Source organism: Paramacrobiotus metropolitanus, unplaced genomic scaffold (genome assembly GCF_019649055.1).
Source record: "Paramacrobiotus metropolitanus isolate TYO unplaced genomic scaffold, Prichtersi_v1.0 Parri_scaffold0000190, whole genome shotgun sequence".
NCBI classification, from domain to species: Eukaryota; Metazoa; Tardigrada; class Eutardigrada; order Parachela; family Macrobiotidae; genus Paramacrobiotus; species Paramacrobiotus metropolitanus.
This window is the reverse complement of record NW_026570410.1, coordinates 129,935-153,471: the sequence shown is the minus strand read 5'-3', so window position 1 is coordinate 153,471 and position 23,537 is coordinate 129,935. Positions and strand designations below refer to the sequence as shown.

At 47.1% G+C, this 23,537-nt stretch overlaps 1 protein-coding gene across 1 annotated transcript; it reads left to right on the top strand.

Annotated features, from left to right (window-relative positions):
- The first annotated feature begins 14,108 nt into the window (after positions 1–14,108).
- LOC129600712 (exportin-2-like) lies at positions 14,109–21,157 on the top strand. The gene is made up of 21 exons (XM_055499274.1): positions 14,109–14,181; positions 14,258–14,400; positions 14,469–14,576; positions 14,890–15,041; positions 15,120–15,210; positions 15,356–15,577; positions 15,666–15,833; positions 16,104–16,233; positions 16,313–16,378; positions 16,956–17,065; positions 17,132–17,224; positions 18,055–18,546; positions 18,787–18,955; positions 19,138–19,349; positions 19,509–19,606; positions 19,682–19,743; positions 19,868–19,938; positions 20,039–20,208; positions 20,431–20,510; positions 20,615–20,757; positions 21,068–21,157. Exons 1-21 carry the CDS (start codon positions 14,109–14,111, stop codon positions 21,155–21,157), a joined length of 2,943 nt encoding a protein of 980 aa, XP_055355249.1.
- Positions 21,158–23,537: the final 2,380 nt, after the last annotated feature.

The window sequence follows — 23,537 nt, the reverse complement described above, 5'->3', positions numbered from 1 at the left end:
TTACACAATCGGTCCGGACGCCGCAGCCAAAGGAAATGCACTGGCCATCCGGATCAACGTACTCGTACATAATACACGACGCACCCCGATCTGCCAGTGCCGCTTCCCGATCCTCAGCCGCATCAGCCGCACACTGCACCCTTCCTCCGTTCCGTTCTCCACCGCTGCGCCTGCCGGTCTCGGACGGTCGTCCAGCCGCCTGCTCGGTCTCGTCGCTCGGACCAGCGGATATACTGTACAATACGCTGCACGTCTTGAACAGTATATCGTGACGCCATGTGTGCGCGCCACGCCACTCCACTGCCTCGACGCTGCCCACTGCCCTGGACTGCCCGGCCCCGGGCCGCCCCGGCTGTTGCGTTCCACCGTCGGTCTCCGACAAGCACCACTGGGCGCTGCCTGCAGGAGCTAGCCAGCCAGACCCGTGGACCACCGGCTCGTGATGCCTTTGGATCTTGACGTCTTCGTTAAGAACTAGAGTAGGTAATTCAGTAGGCAGCTGGGAAGCCAGGCAGCTATGCAGCCGTGCGTCGATCGCGGCATATGCCAGGTTCGCCACATTGTTAATGAACAGCTGTTGTCACATTGTACTTACAGCTGGTCATTAACAACGTGGCCGTCATCGTGTTACGCTACACCAGTGCATGGAGAATCAGCAGACTCTGGACAATCACTGTGGCAAGCAGTCGGCCAAGATGATCGGATAGAAATCCGGAAGTGCTGGCCTGGCGCCTGCGGCAAGCCAGTTGAGGGAAATTCGGGGATGGATTTGAGCACGCGCTGGCAATTGATTGGATGGAGATTAGCCTGGCCTTTTTCTCGAAATGGACTGCTATGCTCAACGCAGTGCGGCTCACTGCTAATGAAATTACCTTCAAATCTTCAGCATGGTCAGAAGGGAACCGCGAAGCATCTGCCGACTGCTGCGTGTTCATATTATGGCTATAATCGGCAGACAGATCAATGGATCGCAGCATAAACTACATCTGTGGTGAGTCGTGCTTTGCACACTACCGCAATTCCACTCCCCATCCGACGGGAAACGACGCAACAATCCCGGAAATATGTAAATTTACTATTCTATCCAGCAACATTGAGGAATTTCCACAATTGCTGAAAGCATGGGTTCAAGTTTACTCAGTAATGTTGAGCGAAAATCGGAAGTGCGGAATTAAAAACCGCTGCATCAGTCACTTGCAAGGATTGCAACGCTGCAGAAGGACCTATTCGCGGCGAAAATCACAGCGATGACTGAACGCGGCCACGCCGCCGCTGCGCTGCGTTAGGGCAATGGCATTGGCGCCAGGCAGAACGCGGGCGTGGCCGGGCAGTGCGTCTGTATTGGAGAGCAGCGGAAACAGGATAGAGCATATGGCGAGAACTGAAGGCCGCAAGCTGAGTGTACAACGTGCCAATGCTGCGTTCGTGTTCAGGCTTCTTACCCTAACGTTCTGCATGGATTTGTAGCAAGCGAAACCTGAAAAGCAGTAGGTTTCTCTCAGTATTGCGCTAGGCTCTAGAAGCAGGCTTTCCCAGCATTGAATCCCGTGAGAATACTATCCGCCGGCTGTGAGGTCAGTATACTGGGACAAACAATTCCAACAAGTAAAGCGCAACATCCACTTTGGCATCCTGACATATTAACCGCGGCTAACCCTTCACGATGCACGCATTCGTCCAGCGTACAATTGCACATAGACTTCTATGCTGTGATATGGTCGGCAGTGGGCACTCGGCAGCGTGTTGACGAGAGCAGGAGCAGCGGAGGGCGCGGCAACGCGCAGCCTTACGGACCACAGAATAGTTTTCCTTTCGATCAAGCGAATGATCCGGGTGAGTGAAGTCAATCCAGCGCTGTCGCGATCGCGCCGGATTGCTTCCACATACCCAGATAAAGCGCTGATTCTGGTCCACGATATACCAGCAGGAGATTTCCAGTTTTTTTTTTGTCTAGAATAAATGATCAGGCCGTGTTCGTTAGGCTAAGGATCGCTGCTGACTCCGCACAGGTTTCGAACTTGAGATACAATCACGAACTACCAAACACAGGAGACTGGCAAAAGCCGAGGCATCCAGTAGTTGTCATCAGTGCGATTCGTAATAATAATGAATTTAATGCCCCCTTACGCATGCGACAAAATGACAGCAGTACAATACAGCACAGTAAATCGAAATACACTGGTACATTCACCATTCCCTTGTAATAAACAGACATCGTTAACAGTATCCAAAGATCGATAGAAAACAAACTGGAACAATTAGAGTGATAAAGTGGTGTTACGTTTTGCGCGATACGTTACATCAAATCTCGACAAAAACAGTAATTATGATTGTAAGATAATCAGAGCCAGCCGGGATACAGGATCGGGATCGGGATGCAAGATCGGCGCGGCGAGTCGGCAGGGACGTCCGCTGCCGATCGATCCCCGAACCGTGTAATTATATTATTACTGTGAAGGTACAGATACAACCACGCATTCCGCATTCATCTTTTGGCAAATGGCAGGTGCCTTGCTGGCGCTGTACAGACTGTTCAGCGCCCATGCGCAGTACATCAGTGTGTACAAGTATAGTACTGTCACCGTGCCACGCATTACGTTTTAATTGTACCGCGGAATACCTGCGCAGTCTCCCCAGCAGATTAAAGGTCGACAGGCTACTGCCGCAAATAGCGGCAACGGACGACCGCGGCTTGCGGCTGGTCATCTACGAGTCTAATCCGATATTATATTATAATATTAACTAGCGGTGGTTGTCAACCACATTCTTGCACGAGCGCGAGCTCCAATACCACTGGGTGATGGTACTGGGTTTGAGCTTTGTGGAATTGAAAAGTGCTACCTGGCGCTCTTCGAGGCGTCAGACGAATTTTATGCTCTTGACGATCAGTTAATAGCAGCACCTCAGTGCATATTTTTCACCTCAGCGGATAGTGTTCTCACGGGGTTCAATGCTGGGAAAGCCAGCTGATAGCGCAATACAAAAGAGAAACCTACTTCTAATCAGGCTGTAATTCCTGCAAATCAACGGAAAACGTTAACGTTTTCCGTTAGCCGAACGTTAGGCTAATAAAACTCAATCTGAACGGAGCACGGTTTGCTGCTCCGCCTGGCGCCTGCGCCCTTCCCGCCAATACGCTGTAATGGCTGTATGCTGTTTCCGGTGGCGCTGCAGACCGTACTGCCCGGCCAGGTACAAACTGCTGGCCACACCCTCGCTCTCCCTAATGCTACGCAGTGCCGCCGTGGCCACGTCCAGGCGTTGCTACGCTTTTCACCGTCGATTGCTCCTTTGGCAGCGGAGCAACTGCTGCGTTATGCATACGACCCGTGAATTCAGTTGTTCTGCTTTTCGCTCCACATAAATACTGAGTCGCTCTTTTAGCAAACGTAGAAATTTCTCAACATTGCTGGGTAGAACAGAACAGAGACTTTGATTTCCTGTATTGTTGCGGTATCTCCAATCGGATGGTGAGTGGAATTACGGCACTCAATTAAGGCAGTGTGCAATAGTCCGCAACACTGCTTTGGTTTGGGCTAGCTCCGATCCAACGATCTCTCTCGCGATTAGAACCATCACATAAACACAACTAACCATGCAGGGGCTCCGCGGTTACATTAATAGCGAGCCGCACTGCGCTGACCCCTGAACATGCAGATAGTGGTTCATTTCGGGGAACAGGATCGCCTTGTCCACAGTGGCCGCAACGCATGAACAGCAAATTACTGGTCCTTTACTCCAGCGGCAGAGTGTACTTTACTGCACATATTCGGCCCGGCGCGAAGCGCGTGCCGAACGTAGATGTTTTGCGGGAATTAAATGCGGGCGCGTGAGGGAAGTAGCGAAGGAGGATCTTCGGCGATCTTGAGTAAGCAATCTCTTAAGGTCCAAAGTACGCCCTGGACTTCAAAAGACTCCGTACCCAAGACAATATGGGTCATGGACAGGATACATACATTTACTAACTGAACATGGAGGATGTCAGTTGCATGGATCGATGACGGCTACTGAGCCGCTGGCATTGAGCAGCTGGACACCCCGCTCGCCGTCCACATTGATGGCCGCCTGCATGGCCAGTAGAGCGTGCTCGTCCATCAGGCTCCAGTGGACGCCGGAAGCTGCGGCGTGGTCGATTGCGTTGTCACAAGCAGGCCTATCATTATTCTGTAAATGGCTAGCCCTACAATGATGCCGATTACTTGACGCGTATATAAGCTGAACTCCAAGGCGTTCTCATCTCTCTCGATCCTGTTCGCCTCCCTCTCGCGGGAGGAGGCTGTCTCGGCGGGGCCGAGCAAGCCTCCTCCCGCCGAGACGGCTTGCTCACATGCTTGAGCAAGCCGTGTGCACAGCCGACGGCAACTGGTTTATTTTCTCAAGCGTAGCAAAAGAAAGGGGCTGACTTATCAGTAACAAAGACTACAGGGAATTTGCCACGAATTTAACTGCAGTTAGCAAGCTAACTCTTCGTTATCTTACCGGGACGTTAGAGTGCATGCTTCCAGTTGACCCAGCGGCGCGTTAAATTACCAGTAAAATTAAAACGGAATAAACAATTAAAATGAAATAAAATGTTAATCATTAAAAAACATCCACAGTTACCACTTACCACTATCACAGTAGTACTGTATCATTGGAGATTTTCGCGCGTACGGTACATTCAGTGTGTCCAACACGGCTATAGAGCTGGCAAACCGTACTGAATTTCAATACGGTTACGTACGGTTTCAGCTTACGCCTCTACGGCTACGGTACGGTTACGGTAGAAATAACCGGATTGACCGTACCGTATACCGTCTACACGGCTATATATCATACAATAATATTCCAACGTATGTACTCGTATAACGTATTAATAGTCTTGACAAAAACTTAGATATCTCTCCTGCAAATACTTATCTAGGTCTGATCTGATTTAGTTGTTATTTGTCTGATCATAATCGTACTGGTTATCGGATAACTGTTTACGGAATAACCATGGCTGGTGCAGCCATTGACAAACCCGAAGGCTACGAGGGTTTCGATGTCGAATTGCTCTCAGGTCTATTCCCAGATGGCACGGCTAAGGATCAGTGGTCCTTCGCGAGACTTATCCCCCTGATACGAAAGATGATCCCGGCCATAGCTAACGATCTCGAGTTCATTGAAAGAAACGCAATAGGTCCAGAGAGCCTGGATGCCCGAATTAACAGCTGCCTTCAGGTTAAGGTCTCCGAGCTTGCCGCCCCAATCGTGGAAGAGAACCAGCTCCTGAAGGCTAAGCTATCTTCAATGGAAGCGGAAATCAAGGACCTTCGCGAAAGCCAATTGAGGTACAAGCAGATTGCTGTGTCATTTCAGTCCTTGAAAGAAGAAGTTAATGCCATGAAAGAGACTCCAGTTACATCTCCTTCGAGCACTGTCGCTACTGGTCGATTAGCATCTCAACCCTCTGGGTTTCGATCGACCACTGTGACGCCTGCTAAAGACCCTGAAAGTTTCCCTCCTTTAGGCAGTCCCATTAAACCTTTGTTCACCCCTGAGATTACCGTCGCTCCCCCGTGTTTTGATAGTCCCTCTCCCAATTCATCAGGCACGCGGAGTTCTTGGTCAACCGTCGTCAAAAAGAAAATTGTCCGCGGTACACGAGATTCCACGTCAGGAAACGACATCGTCACATCGACACTAAAGGTAAACCGCGCCAGTAAAGCCGACAAGGAGAATGAGAAGAAGGATTACTGTCTACATGGCATACCCCCTTTGGATCCGACCCGACATCAGACACTCGACGAATACAGCAAAGATCTCAAAAACGCCATTGAATCAAATGGAATCTCAGTCAGATTTGTGTCAATCTACTCTGCTAAGAAGGGCCGTAAGAATAGTCTGTTTGCACGTGTTGGTTCTTATGCTCATGAGTCTGCAAAAATGTTTACTGCAGAAAACTGGCCTTCTAACATTGGGGTGCGCGAGTGGTTGTTCGCCCCCAAAGATGTTCAGTAGTACGTGATGTCTGCTGTAATTTGATTTTACCATGTATTTTTTTTTTCATCGAACATGTTGTTGCTTTTGTAGATATTTACAGGTATTTTGTTGTAGCATGACTTCGAATTAATAGTGTTTTATATTCCAACTGCTTTGGACGGACTACTGGCTCACTGCGAAGTGCGATTTCCCGTTTGGCGGAAATTTCTGGAAACCGCGCCAGATTTACCCACCAATCAACTGAGATAAGGCAATATAACAACAGACTGAGATTATTCCAAGCAAACGCAATTGTTGCCAGGAAGGCGCCAAGTGAATACATTAGATAGGAGGGGTTAAAATGCTTCCACTTCTCTTTCTTATGGTTTATTCTGCTTGATTTGCTTGCCAGCACTACCGCGACGGGGCTGGCGAATATTAGGAATACGACGAAAATACTAGTCCGTTTCAGCAACGTACAAGACCGACAACGGTTATACATGCTCATCCAACTTGCCCGAATATGGACGCCCAGATAATGAAGACAATATTATTATGTATCTCTACATATGTACCTCTTGAACACAAACCTAAACCTCCATCTTTCTCTGTTTGCTGCGCGAAACATTGCGAAAACCGGCTGACTGTTTTCCGGACGTCGGATACCGACATTTTCCTGTTGTCCGTTCGTCTCTTTGGCGTCCGTCCGGCGGCTTACTCGTACGATTATTCAGTACGACCACGAGATGATTGAATGGTTCTGTATATTCCGAGAGCTGCCACACCGTGGCCAGTAGTCATTTTCGTTGCATTTCATAATGGAGGGAGTAATCCTCAGTAATAAAAAGCACACAAGAGTGACAACCCAAATAATAATATTACTAATAATATGAATTTGCAAGGGCAACAATATATCTAAGCGAAACTTTCCAATCCAGACAATTTGAGCAGATGATTGCAGGGTTGTATTTGCTCGGGTCCAGTCGACTAATTCGCCATTCTGGAAGAACTTGCCTATCCAAACTTGAAACCAGTTTCACATACAAAAATCAGCACCACAGAGGATTCATTCCAGTAAAATTTCTGGATATGACGAATACCGTTTCTTGTCCAACAAATAAGTTCAGAATTTCTAATCCCCATTGTAGGAAAAGAAGCTTTTTGAGACTGCAAAACGGTCTCACAAAGCGATGGCAGCCGACCAGATTATGTGTTCCAGCTACGTGTAAACGACACAGATAATTTGCTGGAGCAACCGCGCCAAATCCGGTTGTACTGTTTCTTCGTAACGCCAATGCCGATAATAAACGATGTTGTGTTACGATACCGGCTGCCGGTTGGTATCGAGTATTCAAAGGTCAACTGAATATCGCTAATTTTCTGAACAAATATCACCTTGAAATTGCAAATTTTGGCGCAGAAAAACCTCGTACGACGTAAACTTACTCGTAGTGTTCTATTAGAGTAGTAGTAGTGAACATGACCAGACTGCCGGCGCGGCTGACGAGTTTCCGGCTGTTCAGTGTCCATCGGCTGGCGGATGATGCCGATCAGAGCGGTTAAAATCCAACTGCAGCGCAGGTATCGACGTTTGCTTGGAGTTGTCAATATTAACACGTTCAAGCAGACTTCGATATCTGCGACCCAACGAATAATCATTCAGTAAAACAGTATGAGTGTGTTGTGCACAGTCCCTTCTCACGTTAATTGGGACAAATTCTTCATTTGATTATAACTGCTGAGCGAAGCTCGCTTTGTACTTATTGAGAAACAAATTCCAATTTAATCTTACCGCTTCCGGACTCCACTGGGGGCACTGGAGCCCCGGCTGCTGGGCGGCTGGTGCTCTCGGTGATCGGCTGTGTGCGGTGACCGTGGGTCAGCAAAAAGCCGGCCGACCGGGGGTCGGCGGAAGAGAGCGACCAGTGCCCTGCGCAACCGAAGGCCCCTTTATTGAGCAAGTGCGAAATAACAGCAGAAGAAGAACAGTAGGGTGTGGCGGGTGGTAAAAGAACAGAGATCACTCGCGCGCACACGAACTCGAAGGAGCAGACTCAGAGACAAACAGCAATGTAGAAATGCAGAACCACTGCGAGCGCACGAACAGTGTTAAGCGCAAACAGCATGCCCGTGCAAGACGGCGGCCGCTTTGATCTAAGCGCCACGGCGACGCGCAGCGCCACCAACAGACTGACGTAACTTGCTACACATGGGGAGAGGAGGAAGCGGGAGCGCATGTCCTCCAGCTAACATGGACATCAATTAACTCGTTAATTGTCATATTCAGTAAAATATAATAATCAAATTAAAAGTTGCACGATTCAGGCTAAATATGTACAACTGCGTGGCACAGCATTGTGTTGCAAACAATTATAAATTGTGGCGATGATCGTGTGCTGAGGACATATTGCGGCTTTGACGCGCGCAAATGTCACTTTGAGGAGCCTCGTGGCATCGCGAATTCGAATGGACGGCACTACACCGGCGGCAGCGCGGGCGGCGGAAGAGTCGGACGCCAAGCCGGCCGGGATCATGCGACGGAGATTCCGTCACAAGTCCCCGACGACCAGTTATCGAGCCATCGGTGTGCCGGCAATCATTGTCCACAATGAGCGCTGCCCCACCGATGGCTCGATAACTCGATAACGTCGAATCGCATTGGTCGGCGTCGGCCAAGATGTAATTTGTACGAGAACCTTAAATAGAAAGCTTTACCGCATTTAAAACTTAAATTAAGAATATCACCCAAGCAAGCAACACAATTATTTCCGCCGCGCAGTTAACGAGCTATGTGGTAATTAAGTAAGAATTTGATCTGCGACTGCAGACCACACACCATAGGGTTCTGTTAACGTTTGCGATGTTTTATTGTGAATACAGCCAAACAGTGCAACAGCAGCGGCACAGCAACGGCCCAACGCTTTGCAGATGCATGGTGCCGTCGGCACGATGCAACTGCATGGTTTTGGGCGAGGTCCATCGTTTTCGTTGCCGGGCAATCCAAGAACGGAATGGCCGCCGCAGACGGAGCGGATTCGAGCGCCCGCAGGCGGCACGCTCTTGCGTCCTTGTAACATCACGAACAACATCCAGGTATCTTAATCAGAAAGCCTTAACGTACAGCCTACCGAGACATTACCATCAGTCCGTGTGTTCTGGTTCACGCTGACGATGTTGTTCTGACGTGTATCTTGTATTTATACAGTAGCACTCACCGGCATCACACCCAGGTTCCCCACACCAAGATTCCACCGGCGTTCACACGCAATGGATTCCGGCTCACGGTCAGTAGTTCAACACATGTTGGATCAAAAGCATTCTTACTGTAATTGCACAAATACAATTGTATGTGTGTAGTTACAAAAAGAATGTTTTCGATCCAGTCCTTTTTTTGCAGTCGGTAACCGGGGAAAAGTTGTTGTATCTGCAACGCACACGGTCATGATCAGTGTGGACAGTTTGAATGTGATTCATTCCGCTTACTGTCTTGAAATATAATAAATAAATAGCTACAATACAAACTGTTTATAGCTTAATAGCTAGACACCTAAATCTCGAACCATCTGAATAGAAGCAGACGATGTACATCGGCTGATGAATTTTTGGCAGGGCAGTTACAAGCATCCTAGAAATGACCGCACTAGAAATCATCAAATTAGCGAAGCGAACTGTACAAACTGTACATGTATACAGCCAGCATTATCTTACCTGGACGTTAGAGTGCATGGTTCCAGTTAACCCCGCGGCGCGTTAAATTACCAATAAAAATTAAAATGAAATGAATTTTAAACATTGAAAAACATCCACAGTTATCCCTATCGTAATACTCGTAGTATCACTGGAGATTTTCGCGCGTATATTCAGTGTGCCCAACACGGCTACATATCTGGCTCACCATAAAGCAGAAGTATCTGGCTGTTTTCCCTTCTTTGCGCGTTAAAAAACATCCGGTAAGCCAAGACTTCCAGATTCCAGAATTAGCACACAGCATCGTTTTCCAAGCTTTGCGTTTTGCACACGACGCAAGTGCCTCCATCGATATCCGTGCTGTCGTGCGCCAGATTATTCTGAGCAGACGCAATTAAGTAGGCTCCAGGGAAGGATGGCGCCAAGTGAATACATTAGATGGGCGGGGTTAAAATGCTTCCACTTCTCTTTCTTGTGGTCTTTCCTGTGGTTCTTAATCTGCCTGATTTGATTGCTCGCACTACAGCGACGGGACTGGTGAATATTAAGAATACGACGAAAATAATAGTCCGTTTCAGCAACATACAACAAGACCAGCAACGGTTACACTACTTGCACATGCTCATCCAACAGTAAAAGTATAATAATATTATTATACTGCTGTTCTATTTGCAGGTTGTACCGGGTGGCTGAACAAAATGGCCGTCTATTCTGATGGTTTGTTTCGCGTGAGCCACTCATTGTACCGCAAACGGCTTAGACTCATTAATTCTGATATACATTAATCTACTTGGCTGAATACCAGTATTTCTAATCAGGAAATACGATTTTGTAGGAAAATTCGATTTTGTCTCTGGGTCAACCTCCAATTCCTCCCATTTTTGAAAAATAATTTATTAAAAAGTCATACCGTACCATAAGATTGTAGTAGAACTCGATGAAACTGTATAGTGGCGTCTTGAAAAGACAGTTAAAGGAAATGACGCTTCTTTGCTCCAGAAATGTTCTTTCTCCGGGAATAATTAATCTGCTATGCGCCAGGAAAATTCTTTGCACGGAGTCAGGTTGCTACGAGGAATTTCCCAACAAAATACTGTATCCCAATATTAATGTTACCGCCACAGATTAAATTTTACGAGGGGAAATATACGAGTAGCATTTGCGGTAACGCATATTCAAGTCTCTTTCCGAAAAAGCAAAATACGTGAGTTTGCGAATGCGTTACCGAAGATGCTTTGTTTGACCTTTTACTTGTGCATTTACTTGTTCAGCTTAACAACAACAAACTTAGCCAGGCCACGACTCTACTGTCTCTACACGGGAATACACATAACAACGCGGACATGCCACCAGCGCCCTGATTATAAAAACCGGCTGAAACCGGAAAGGCCCTTCGTCCTCGTCGCGGAGTGCCGCGTAGACAGGTCTGTCGGGCTGCTCATCGCGGCGATGATGGTAGCAGCGATCGACCCATCCGGCTCCTTTCTTCTTCGAGTTGGAATCGACCAACGCTTGGTCTCCGTTGATGTCTTGATTAATCCCAGCATATTTCTCCTAGCTGTTCCTGAGGAGATTGATTCCAGTTCCATTATATACTGATCACAAAATTAATTTTCTTTATAAGAGCGATGACGACGATATGCCGCGAACGACGAGCCAAACGCAGACGAAGGCAGATATTCCGACCAGCGCTCGTTTCCAGCTCACCAAAACCGACATACTTTAAACTCCAAAGTACTCATATAGTGCAATGCATCCGTAATTCTGTATTACCCTAAAAAAAGCGGCAATATGCTTGATCAGACTGCAAAAATGTCATCAAGCTTCGATATATACCGCAACAGTAATGAAAATGCGTCCAGTTAATCAGCCAGTAACCGACCAGCAGTAGTCCGGGTCGATCAGATTACGGAGCCCAGCAAACGGCATATACAGATATTATATTAAATTGTTCGTCTTAGATTAGTTAAACGCGGCAAATTACAGTAATTCTAGCATACTGCAAGACGGATGTAATTTGAAGGAGGCACGTATTCGATGTACTGATATTTCGGCAAAGGTCACGCAACTGGTACGGCAGGATACATTCAGTGGACAGCTGTCTCGTGTTTTCTTAAACCGTGGAAACTGTATAACTCGGTTGCGCCGTCTCTGTTTTCCATCCTAAACGTACTGTACTCTAAGAAAGATGATTAATTGAGGATGGAGACTTTGTCGTGCATCAAAACGTTTTGACGCCTGCTGATAGTGACTTATTTCAAGAGATCGATCTCTCGCTGCTAATACTGCCATTTCAGATGCGCCCTCGACATAACACGAAAAAGGGGCCGAAGTACTTCGTATTAATAAACCTACAAGGAAACCTAAAACCTAAAAACCTACAAACATAAACCTACAAACCCACAAGGGTTGTTTTGTACGTTGTCGCTCAACTCGCAGCCTCGCTGTGGAACGTAATACGGTAAACTATAATAACAGCATCTGCTGTGCAGTCAGGCTATACACTGGTCAGTCTGGTCTTACACTCGTACATAGTTTTAAATACAGATCCTTTGGATTTACATTTACAACTGTAGTCACCATCCTGTAGTTCATAACGCTAAAAACTAAGCGCAGTTCGGTCATCGGAAGTGACCTTGCTACGCATGATTATTCTTCCTTCTTTACCACGTCACGTTCTGCCTTAATTCAAACTGGCGGTACACAACGGTCGTCAGTTTCTGAAGTATTATGTAAACGATTTCTTCTGATTACACAGTCTTAGCCAAAAACGGAAACGTGCGGCTTAAGGGGACCACTAGCAGTAGAAAGTGGGTCTGGGAAAACGGGAAATGTTCAAAAACGATGGCCAGATATGTCTTTTCCCAACTTTGACTGAACGCAGAGAGGATTTGACAATTGTGGACGCGATCCTCTCTGGCAATATAGATCGAGCTATTCATCAAACAAAGAAAAAACTTTGAAACCAAAAGTTGAATGAGAAAGTTTCTTTGTTTAGGATGTAATACACACTGTTGTGTGTGTTTTCCCCTAGAAAGCTTATATACCGAAACATGCTGATAAAAAATTTTCAAAATATTCAATTAAACGCAAAAACACTTTTCGAAAAGTGTTTTTCGCAGTTATTCGGAGTGCAGTCGATTGTGCAACACTGGAGTTTCGGTATATAAGCTTTCTAGGCGAAAACACACACAACAATGTATAGTACATCCTAAACAAAGATACTTTCTCATTCAGCTTTTGGTTTCAAAGTTTCTTCTTTGTTTGATGAATAGCTCGGTCTAGACACAGGCCAGAGAGGATCGCGTCACACCATTGTGTAGCTAAATCCTCTCTGCGTTCAGTCAAAATTGGGAAAACACATATCTGGCCATCGTTTTTGAACAGTTCCCGTTTTCCCAGACCCGCTTTCTACTGCTAGTGGTCCCCTTAATCACAAAGAGGAGTTCGGCCAAAATAGCCGATGCTGGTGGTGTTCCCATAACCGATGCCGCGTTCCCGTACATGGTGCCCAATTCGTGCACATGTACCACAACACTTTTGCTTTCGCCCACCACAGCTCACCGTTTTCGAGGGTTCTCTGTTCCTGCCGTATCATCTCCCCGAGTTCGGTGCCAACGAGAGCCATCCGGTCCGAGATAATAATAACTGGTTTACTGCCCTTTGCTACAAAACAGCGCCTCCTTTTAAGGTAAAACAAAGAAAAAGATGACATGGGATACATTCAGGACACAACAGCTTTTAAGTGACCTTACATAACACAGTTATGGCTAGGCTTCCGACCGATGTCTTTGCAGTTGTGCACGTCCTGCCCAGCGAGTCGACCCATTCACCGCAGTGACGCTTGCGTGCATAATTATGTTGTCTGTGCTGTTCACATTGATGATTGCGAATTTCCACCTGGCCTTTGTCGTTCTTTCTGGTTTTACTAAGTCCTTCGTGCATGCATGAGATGGGAGATGATTGGACAGTATAAATAGTGACAGTTATAACTTTTACGTTATGAATAGTGAATCACATTAGAATACGGCTGTATATTTATAGCTAATGATATTTAATTACAGTACAGTAAATACTGTCATAAATGGTGTACCTATAGAAGTATTGTATAGGTATCTGTAAACTACGTCGACGTTACGACGACTTGTATCATACCGCCCATACGTACTTCTATCAAATTTTCTGTAAAATACATACATAATTATTATACGGGTAGCAGGCTGCCCGCTGCCTACAGCTAGCGCCTAGCGGCCACTAAAAACCAAGGTTGGCCGCATCCTTCCAAGTTGTTCTAGGGGCGTTATAATTACAGTGGTACAGTCCAGTGCTGTTCACTCTTCAGCCAGGCCGCTGCGCCGCACGCAACCGCATGCACCGAATCCTTACGGATTCGAATAAAATACAGTTCGAATTATTTGCCCACCTACATACGTGCAAGCACGTGCGAGATCAATTCAGCAGCCAACACTTCTCGGAAGATGTCGAATGACGGCGATTTTTTACGGCTCTGCCTGCAGTGGACGTTGCTGCCCGACACAACCCGTCAGCAAGGTGAGCTGCTCGTTGCCAGTGGACCGAAAGTCATTTTGTACGGCAAATGCCATCCATCACCCGTTCTCTGTCGCAGGCGAGATGGCTCTGCTGCAGCTGGAACATCGTGAGGACTTTGGACCGCTCCTGGTGTCGATTATTGATGATCCATCCTGTGCATTAGACATCCGTGCGGCCGCTGCCGGAGTGCTGAACAACTACATTCGCAAATGCTGGCCGGTAAAGAATGTGAGCAGTAGGTGAATAAAGTACCCATACCTTAGAGTTGGCGTATTTGCATTCTGCAGGAACCCCATAAAGCGCAAAGTGTGCTGGTTCCCGCTGCCACCTGCGACTACCTGAAGCAGGAATTGGTTCCTCTCATGTATCGTGTCCCGCAAATCATTCAACAGAACGTACGTTTTGATTACTGTACAGCACTCGGAATTCTATCGCGCACTGCGCAACCTGAACAAAATCATTATAAAGCACTACAAGAGTTTTTATATATTGGTATTTCCTAATGTTTCTTGCACTTTCATTTTCTTTTCCAGTTGTTCCTTTACATATTATCTAATTAATCCTTTGTTATGGACTTATGGTGTAGTTTTTGTGTCTCTCTGAAATTAGAGTATTTTTTGTAATGGCCGGAAAACTTGCGCGATGTGGGCTGCTTTCCGGAGTGACTTCATTGACTTGTGTAACGCGAATTTAATTTTGTTGGCGCAGATCAGCGAAACTATCACCGGTATTGCGAAGATTGATTTCCCAACGAACTGGCCTGCTTTGATAACTGACCTCACAGCCAGATTCGACGCAAAGGAATCTGATATCGACGCCATTCTGGCGTCTCTACGCACTGCCCACGGCCATTTTAAGCAGTGCGCATACAGATACTTACATTATATGCACTTCGTTGAGCAGTTGTAATTTTTTAATGGTCGCTTTTCTAATGCTAGTTATCGTGTCGCCTGCAAATCGCCAGCCCTAGTGGAAGAAATCCTTCATGTCGTGGATAAGTTCGCCACCAAGTTCACAATGTTATTCGAGGTAGGTATTTTGTGCAATACCTGCCATTGCAGTAAGTAACCAGTAACATTCGTAATTTCCTAGTAACCCCGCTCATTTCTGCATCACCGTCCTGTTGAAGCAGTAATCGGATGTGTTGTGCATACGTGTAATTATATACTTCTAGGGAATTATCGCCGACATTCCGAATCTGAAGGAATTATCTCGTGAGGATTCGCATGCGACGGTCACCCTGATTAAAGCGTTCCATGTCGTTCTGTTCTGCTGTAAAATCTACCACAGCTTGATTTTCCAAGGATTTCCCGAGTTATTTATCCAGAATTTCCACGCCTGGATATCCAATTTTAACACACTTTTGTATTACGAAAACAGCGATCTGCGCGCTGACGTAAGTTTATACTTGTTGGTCAAATGGTCGTATATAGCGCATTTATAAATCTTACAGAATGAATTTGAATTGTATCGTATGGCGATAGAATGATGATGAGCCGGGTGTTCTGCGCAATATCCAGTCGGAAATCTGTGACATTCTCACCCTGCTGGCTGTTCAGTATGACGTTGCTTTTGATCCTTATGCGGCACAGTTTGTGCAGAGCGTTGTTACGCTGACGACGAAGGCCACACCGTGGATGCAGGACGACCAGGTATGGTACGCGAATACTAATATTATTATTCTTCCTCGAAGAACTTGTGACCGAAGCGTACGGATAGTACCTAATACTACTCGGTACAGATCTGTGCGTATTTACTTAATTTTGGTTTGGCCACGCCCTGCTGACGTTTGCAGGCGAAAGTATGTTAATATTCTAGCTTCCTTGGAAAACTGAGATTTTTCTGAATTTGGAGACGGCTGGTGCGCCGTGGCTGCTGTTTGTGTTGGACGTACAGATGCAATGCTGTCTAATGCATTTCAGCTGGTCCTGAGCTCCATGGAATTTCTGAGCGCAGCACTGGCGCAGGATGTATTTCGCAATGTGTTTAATGGAAAAGGCTTACTCGAGGCCGTTTGTGAGCAGATCATCCTTCCAAATATGCAGCTGCGCCGTGAGTGAAAGCAACTTCGTGGCGGTGATAAATTGTTTGGAGTGTTGTTAGGTGTAACTTGGTACGATGACCTTTACAGCGTCGGATACGGATGACTTTGATTCCCAGCCGGAAGAATGTATCCGTCGTGATATTGAAGATTCAGGTAACTTCTTTTCCCCTATTTATTCTGCAAAATTCGTATGACTATAAAGAACCGTATAAAAGGTTTCTTAAAACACCGGTAAAAAAATCGTTGACATTCACATGCAGAACTGTAGTAATGGCCCTTAATGGGTTCAGTGGGTAGGAAATAAGAATGTCTTCGTACGGCGAGACGATGCCTCTTTAAATGCAGCAGTTGATGGTGGCGCTAATTCGAATGGCTGGGATACATTCAAGACGTGGACAACAAGCAGCAGCCACAACAGAGCTTCTGGATGCTTATAATAAACGTGCATAAAATAAAATCAGTAAATCAGAATATCAGTTCCCGCACAGATCGCGTTTGGTGCCCAATTTTCGGACCTCAACGAATCATGAAATGATTCCGCTGGAATTTAACCTGAACCGACAGGAAATCATTGTACAGTACAGTTTGTAGTCTTGAACCAACTTCGGTTTGGCGAAACGAGGAAATTTCACCGTTTAGACGAAAATGTGCATATGGGGCTTACAAAATGCCGCACACGTAATATGTTCATTAGGCGTCCTTGCGACCAACTCCTGTACCTGTGTTGCAGATATCCCAACACGCCGCCGAGCCGCTGCTGGTCTGGTGCGCGCTGCCATGATATTCCACGAGAAGCGCGTTACGGACTGCTTGCTGGCCTGCACCGAGAAGTGGTTAAGTGTGGGTCACTATAGCTTGCACCGCTTCCATGCATCGCAAACATTATAGTGCTCTCTATTACTTTAGGAATATCAGAAAGATTCCCATGGTAATTGGCAGATGAAAGTCTGTGCCATTTTCCTTACGATGGCCTTGGCTGCGAAGGAGCAACGGCCACGGGTACGACACGACTACGAGCAGTTGTTGTACTCTTGACATTTGATCAGTTCGACCGAGGCGTAGCAAAGGTCATCTAGGTTAAGCAGAAACGCTACGCTTCGGTCATGCAGTGCCTGCAAACAGCGAGCACGCTTCCCTAATGGCAACGTTAACGAGGCTGACCTTTTGTCTGTGTGAATGCAGTGTGGAGCGACGGCGATTAATCGTCACGTTGACGTGGTGGCGTTCTGTCAGCGCCGTATTGCTCCGCATATTCACAACGGTCCCGGTAATTCCTTTGACTGTCAACGAGTGCACTTTTGCGTTTCGAACGTCAGTTTATGTTAGAAGATCAAGCTATGCTCCTGTTCGCTTGCCTGAAATTTGTGGTGACATTTGGAGCACAGGTACAGTTGCAATTGCACGCAGTACGCGCACTTCGCTACTGGTCAACTGCACTGTGTGAATCAACAAATCTAGCACTCGGCCGAATTAGCAGCCACTCGAGCGGGCGACTACTTGAACATCTTGACCAGGCTGACCGATATGCCGAGCGCTTTGTAATGCAACCGGCATAATGCACATTCAAGAGAACGGTCGCTCTTTCATACACTGTAGTTTTATTTCGTCTGCTGTATAGAAAGGTTACACTTTTTTATATTGTCTGCTTTGTGGTGTTCGTTAGTTATTTAATTGCTGGATATAGAAAGTATTAATCATGCGATCCAACAAGTGCACACCAACACGGGCAAATGTAAAGGGTGTCAAGTTTGTTGATTCACAGTGTGCAGTTGTACGAAATGATGGCGATGGCGAAGTATGATGGTCATTTTATTGTGTTTTGCTGTCAGCTTCCGGTGGAAATGCTGGTCTCCTTCTTCCCGGCCGTGGTCCGCCATTTAGAATCGCCGTATACGGCGGTGCACACCTACGCCGCACACTGCCTGGAACGACTGCTCTCCCTGAAAGAGCGGAGCACGGGGCGGTTGCGCCTCACACCGCACCAGCTGCCGCTCTATCTCGGCGCACTGGATCGCACCGCCTCCCTGAATCCTCTGCCACCCCGGACGCTCTTCTCGCATCTGCTGGCCTGTCGCTGGACTAGTCCGCCGGATGACGCCCATCCCCGTGGACGACTGGATGAGAACGAATACGCCATGAAATGTACACGCACTACGCAGTTGCTGGCAACGGTGAACCGTGGTCACTTTCCTGCTTCCTTAGGTGTTATGCGAGCACTGTCCTTCTTCCAGTGGAGCAGCGAAATGGGGCCGCATTTGATGGACATTGTGCCCCAACTGCTGCAGCGGATGGACAATGCGATCATAGCCAGTACCACAAACGTAATACAATGGGAAACAGTACTCGCATACCTGCTTAACGCAGCTTATTGTAGGATCATGATGAGTCACATACTTACGCTTCTTGTTTACTCGTTATTGTCCTTCTTAGCTACTGTTGGTATTAGTTAGTTCTCCGACCATTTTGTCATGTTTTCCTACCGGAATTATTGACAAATTCATAGCGTTTCCTTAATATCTGCTAAATGCGCTGCTGAGTAAATGCGCTGCCTTCTTTTACAGAATCCATCTCTCATGCAAAATCCGGGAAATGCGCGCTACGCTCATTATGTGTTCGAATCCACGGCATTATGCATCCGCATAGCTTGTCGAGAGCGCGCGCCTCTTGTACAAGTACTGGAACAGGGCTTACTAGCCGGCGCAACCGTTGTTCTGCAGAAATCAGTCGAAGGTAACACGACAAGTTGACAAGCACTTTAATCCTTCCATCTTCGCTGACTCCTGTCGCAATGACGGCAATGTATTAGCTGCCCGGCATTTCCAACTGAATATTGCCGGTGCATGGCGCATAAAGCCGATTCGTGTATACATATGATCCAGTATACAAATCAATCGTTGCTGAACGTCGTCTAGCATGCGTCCCGTACGTGTTGCAACTGTTGGCCCAACTACTGGAGAGTCGAGCCGGCAGCGGTGACGTTCCCGCCGACTACCTGCTGCTACTGGATCGGCTAGCGCTGTTGTACCCGGCATCGCTGCGCGGCAACGAGGCGCTGCTGCCGTCGCTGGTCCGCCTCGTGGGCGCCTACTTCCAGGCCAACGCCCAGCAAGTGGTCGGACAACTGGTAAAAAAACACAGCCGTCCTTTGCGATTGCTTTACTCGGCTAATTGTTGCGAAAATGGCTCGGTTTATATACTCATCAATGCATTAACATTGGCGCAGACTTGCTGTCTACCGTAGATAAGTATCCAGTTAAAAGCACAACATTCTCGACTCTTGTAGAAGCCGGCACTGGGCCTATTCAAGATGCTGGTGACGAGCCAGAAGTACGACCACGAAGGATTCAACCTCTTGCGACCCATCATCGACAACACTCCACGGTAGAGCACCGTGTTTTCCGCTTGTCCGTGTTTGCTGGACAGTGCGCCTGCTGACGTTTGTGCGTTAAATTCCAGAGACAGTTTGCAGGAGCATCTAGCAGGGATCTTTACCCTCTTCTTCCAGCGCTTGCAGTACAGTAAAACGGAGTAAAACGGAGAAGTTTGTCCAAAGTAAGTACGTTCTGCCAGACTCTGCAGCGTTGGACTGGATTTGCTTGAGCAGTTTCTTATCAATTATGCGGTGTATATGGTGTGGTGTAGATCTGGTGCCGACACTGTACCTCATGGTGGTGCGGCTGGGAACGGCCGCCTTCATTTCCAGTGCTGATACGGTGCGTATGCATACGCTGGTCCCGTCTTTTCTATCCCAGCACATTGTGGTTTCGTTGACGAAAGACGTACCTGGCTGAGCTTTGTTGGCGAATATGGCAGGTACAGCCGAATATTTTTGCCATGTTGTTGGATCGCATTATGCTGCCGGAAGTGCTAAAGGTGCAACGGCGGCTGCCTCGGAAGCTGTGCATTGTCGGCTGTGTGGCGCTGCTGACCGATACTGTCCACGTGTTGGACGGCGTCTACGATTCACGTGGCGAATTTTTACTGTACTTATTTTTTCTGAAACTTTTCCTGTTTTTTTTCGAGTGGAGTTCTTCGTTCAGCACTTGGTGTCAGTTAATGATCAGTGGTTTTGTTTGCAATGCAAGCCGGTATTTAAGGTATATAGGTACCTACATACTGTATCTGAGTCGTCAATGCCGCATGGACATTGGACACAAAACTGCAGACTTGTTGCGAGTTGAGCGATAACAGTGCAACGTTTGTAGGATGAGCATCCTGGAAGCTTGCGTCAAGTTGACTCAACGGCCTCCGGAAAAGGAGAATGTGGAAGATGCGCATTCATTTGGTGCGTGCGGGGGCAGTTACCTAGTTGACTGTTGTTGAGTGCTGATTGGTTAATTTGTTTCCAACCCTGACCCTGAGACACGCAGTATGTCATTCTTTGTGCAGAGGTGGCACGGGCCACTGCGCCGCATCAACTGGTGTTCGCCAGAAAGGCCGAAGGAGACTACGTCAGCGGTGTGGTTATGGATGACAGCCAGAAACTTCTAGCCACACAGCTGGCCAGCTTAACCCTTAGCCGACCGGAAACGGTAAGGAATCATTCTTTATTAATAGTCATTTTAAGAGCGGTACTTAATTATCAGTTATCGTGTGTATTTATTAATAATGAAATACATGCTTTATTCACTTGAGTTAAACTTGATCGGTGCTTGATTTCGTAGTTGTACGTTACATGCATAAGTGGTGTGCTTGTCAGTTTGTGTTGCTGATAACCGTCATTCACGTATTACGAGCACGTTTCCAGTTTGTTATTAATTTTTATGGTTGAACTCCCGTGCAGTCGAGTAAAATTGGATTACAGTGGATGTTAGCGTGCTGGGTAAACCGTTCTTATGGTAGGTGCGCGCCAGACTGCACGACTGCTCTGTTCCCGAAGTACGGAAGTTTGTTGACCGCTACTGTCCGATGGCCAGCGTGACCCTTACATAATGGAAGTTTGCGCTGGTGCGCTAACTTTGTTTAACGCGGTAAGAGAAACGCCGGCCAGCATGAATTCTCGTTAAAGCAGGACATTGATGGACGATTGCTGGACTTCGCACGGACGTGATGACTGCCTCCTCAATATCTCCGTGGAATGCGGAATCGTCCTGTTTACTAGCGGATTGCCTGCCTGCCCTTTGTCACCGCAGCTGCTCCCGCGCTTACCTGTTCCTCCTCTTATTGCTTTTCCGTCCCTTTCATCGGCAGCGGGAGTTAACCTAGTTACTCGATAGCATTGCGCGAAATTTGGTTGTGCGTTAAGCGATGGCTGTCATTTCATTTGGTTTTGCACGCGTGTCGGATCGAATATAATTTTTGCAACCGTTAATGTTGAATGTGACCTTTCAACTGCTGGAAGTTACCCGCCTTCCCACCCCTCTTTAGCATCATGTTGTACTGTTTAGACTAACGCATGGGTACTTTGTAAAATATTGAATAAAGCCCAGTTCTCACTCGCGCAGCTTTTCGCCATGGTACGCACAGAACCGCACCGGAAGGTGCACTCATACATCCTGACCACGAATCAGGATCCATCACCCTGGCCATGTATCAGGGCATCACCTGGCCACGAATCAGGTGCCGCAAAACCTCCCTGGCCACGTACCAGGAAGCAGCTATTCACCTGGCCACGCATCAGGTGTCCCACTCTACGCATGCGCTCCTTCCGGTGGTCCACGTTTCCACGAGACTCCGTTTCCAACGTTTCCAACGTCTCGTGGAAACGTTTCCGACGTTTCCACGAGACTCCGCGGCCGAGCTGAGGCTGGCCACATGCCCCAACACTATCGCCGGCGTTTCTCTTATTATGTCGTTAATCAGTTTTAATGGGCTTCTCGCAGCGTACATGGCACGGGCGCTCTAACATGCATAATTATTACGTGTTTCCTTTCTTGCTGTTTCTGTGATTGCTGTTGTAATTGCCGAGTTTCTGCTTTATTCGACAAATAGCCAGTCTACATAACCATAAGCTTGCGCTGGTAGAAAGTGATTAAAATGTTTAAATAAGAAGAATGTCATTTAAAGCGGAGATCAGGTTCCGAACAAAGCACAATTAATCCGTGTACATGCAGTGGAACAAGCTGCACTAAGGGAAAGCCAGCTGCCAGTGTGCGTGTTCCGTATAAATCCATGCAGTTAATACGGTAAATAAACGGACTTATGTATACTAGTGCATGTGCGTTGGTTAGTTGTATGTGTACGAATCACGCATACATCTATCATACAAGTTACAACTAAGGCACTTTCGCAATCGCCATTGGCTGAATCAGCGCTTGTAGCCGGCAGATATATTGGCCTGTTGACGGTTGGCGAGCCCGGCAGAAAAGTGGTTTTTCTCCCATATATCTGCCGAACAGCTCCCACATTTCTGCCGACCCTACCCTATGCATTGTCTATGGGAACTCCAATATATCAGCCGAACCGGCACAACAGTGAAATTTGACACTTCTACTGAGCGCAAACAGCTGTCAATAGCACGGCGAGGCTGCAGCATCAGATGCGACTGCCTAATGAGATGCGAATCATGCGACTACCTAGGCACATTGTACGAGGCACTCGTATAATATCATAATCAGAGAAGCGCGCAATCTTATTAAAGAGAATTAGCGGAGCTAATTCCAGTTAAGGCAGCAAAGGAAGAACAGTCGGTGCGATGTCTCCCGTTGGACAGTGGTCAACAGGACAAGCGCGCCGCAAGCGTGGGCTTAGTAACCGCGGCATATATGAAGCCAAACTGTTCGCATGGATACCCATGCCATTTCAATGTTTAGTTTCTGTGGTTTCCTGAGCGTAATGGATTGATTGCGCGACACGTGCTGCGTTTCCGATTCTCCCGCTAAAATACGGAAGAAAGAGTATGGCATCGTACTCGTACACACACTGTAACTGTGGGAAGTAGGCAGGGAAAATGCACTGGATATTTACGATTAGTACAACAATGTGTTACACAGAACAATTCCAAAATCCACGGGCACCACAGATTACTAATTTACTACTGTATTAGATTTAGAGCAGCGCGGTCCAGTCAAAGAACAGGAAGCAGAGGCCGAAGCCGGGTTACCGGTTGCAATATCTGTAAGTGTATAGGTGCACTAATAACAGCAGCCTGGCGATCATACGGGACTTGCAGTTCTTGCTCATCCTCGACCCAAATTCCGTTTTGAATTAATCAAGCCACCTGTTCGACCTCTTAATGTAAGGTCATCAAGTCTAAAAAATGGTTAAACATAATCAGCAGCGGAATGAGCTTAATGGTCATCCCATATAAGTCATTATGACCTAATCCCAAGACTAATGCTTTAACTAAAGCCAAGGAAATTATCACAACCTT

What these genes read in the sequence shown, in the direction of transcription:
- LOC129600712 (XM_055499274.1), top strand. Translation starts at nt 14,109, where the DNA reads ATGTCGAATGACGGCGATTTTTTACGGCTCTGCCTGCAGTGGACGTTG. An exon ending in CGAAGGAGCAACGGCCACGG is followed by an intron (nt 17,225 to 18,054) that starts GTACGACACGAC and finishes TTTTGCTGTCAG; the next exon opens with CTTCCGGTGGAAATGCTGGT. An exon ending in GGAAGATGCGCATTCATTTG is followed by an intron (nt 20,511 to 20,614) that starts GTGCGTGCGGGG and finishes TTCTTTGTGCAG; the next exon opens with AGGTGGCACGGGCCACTGCG.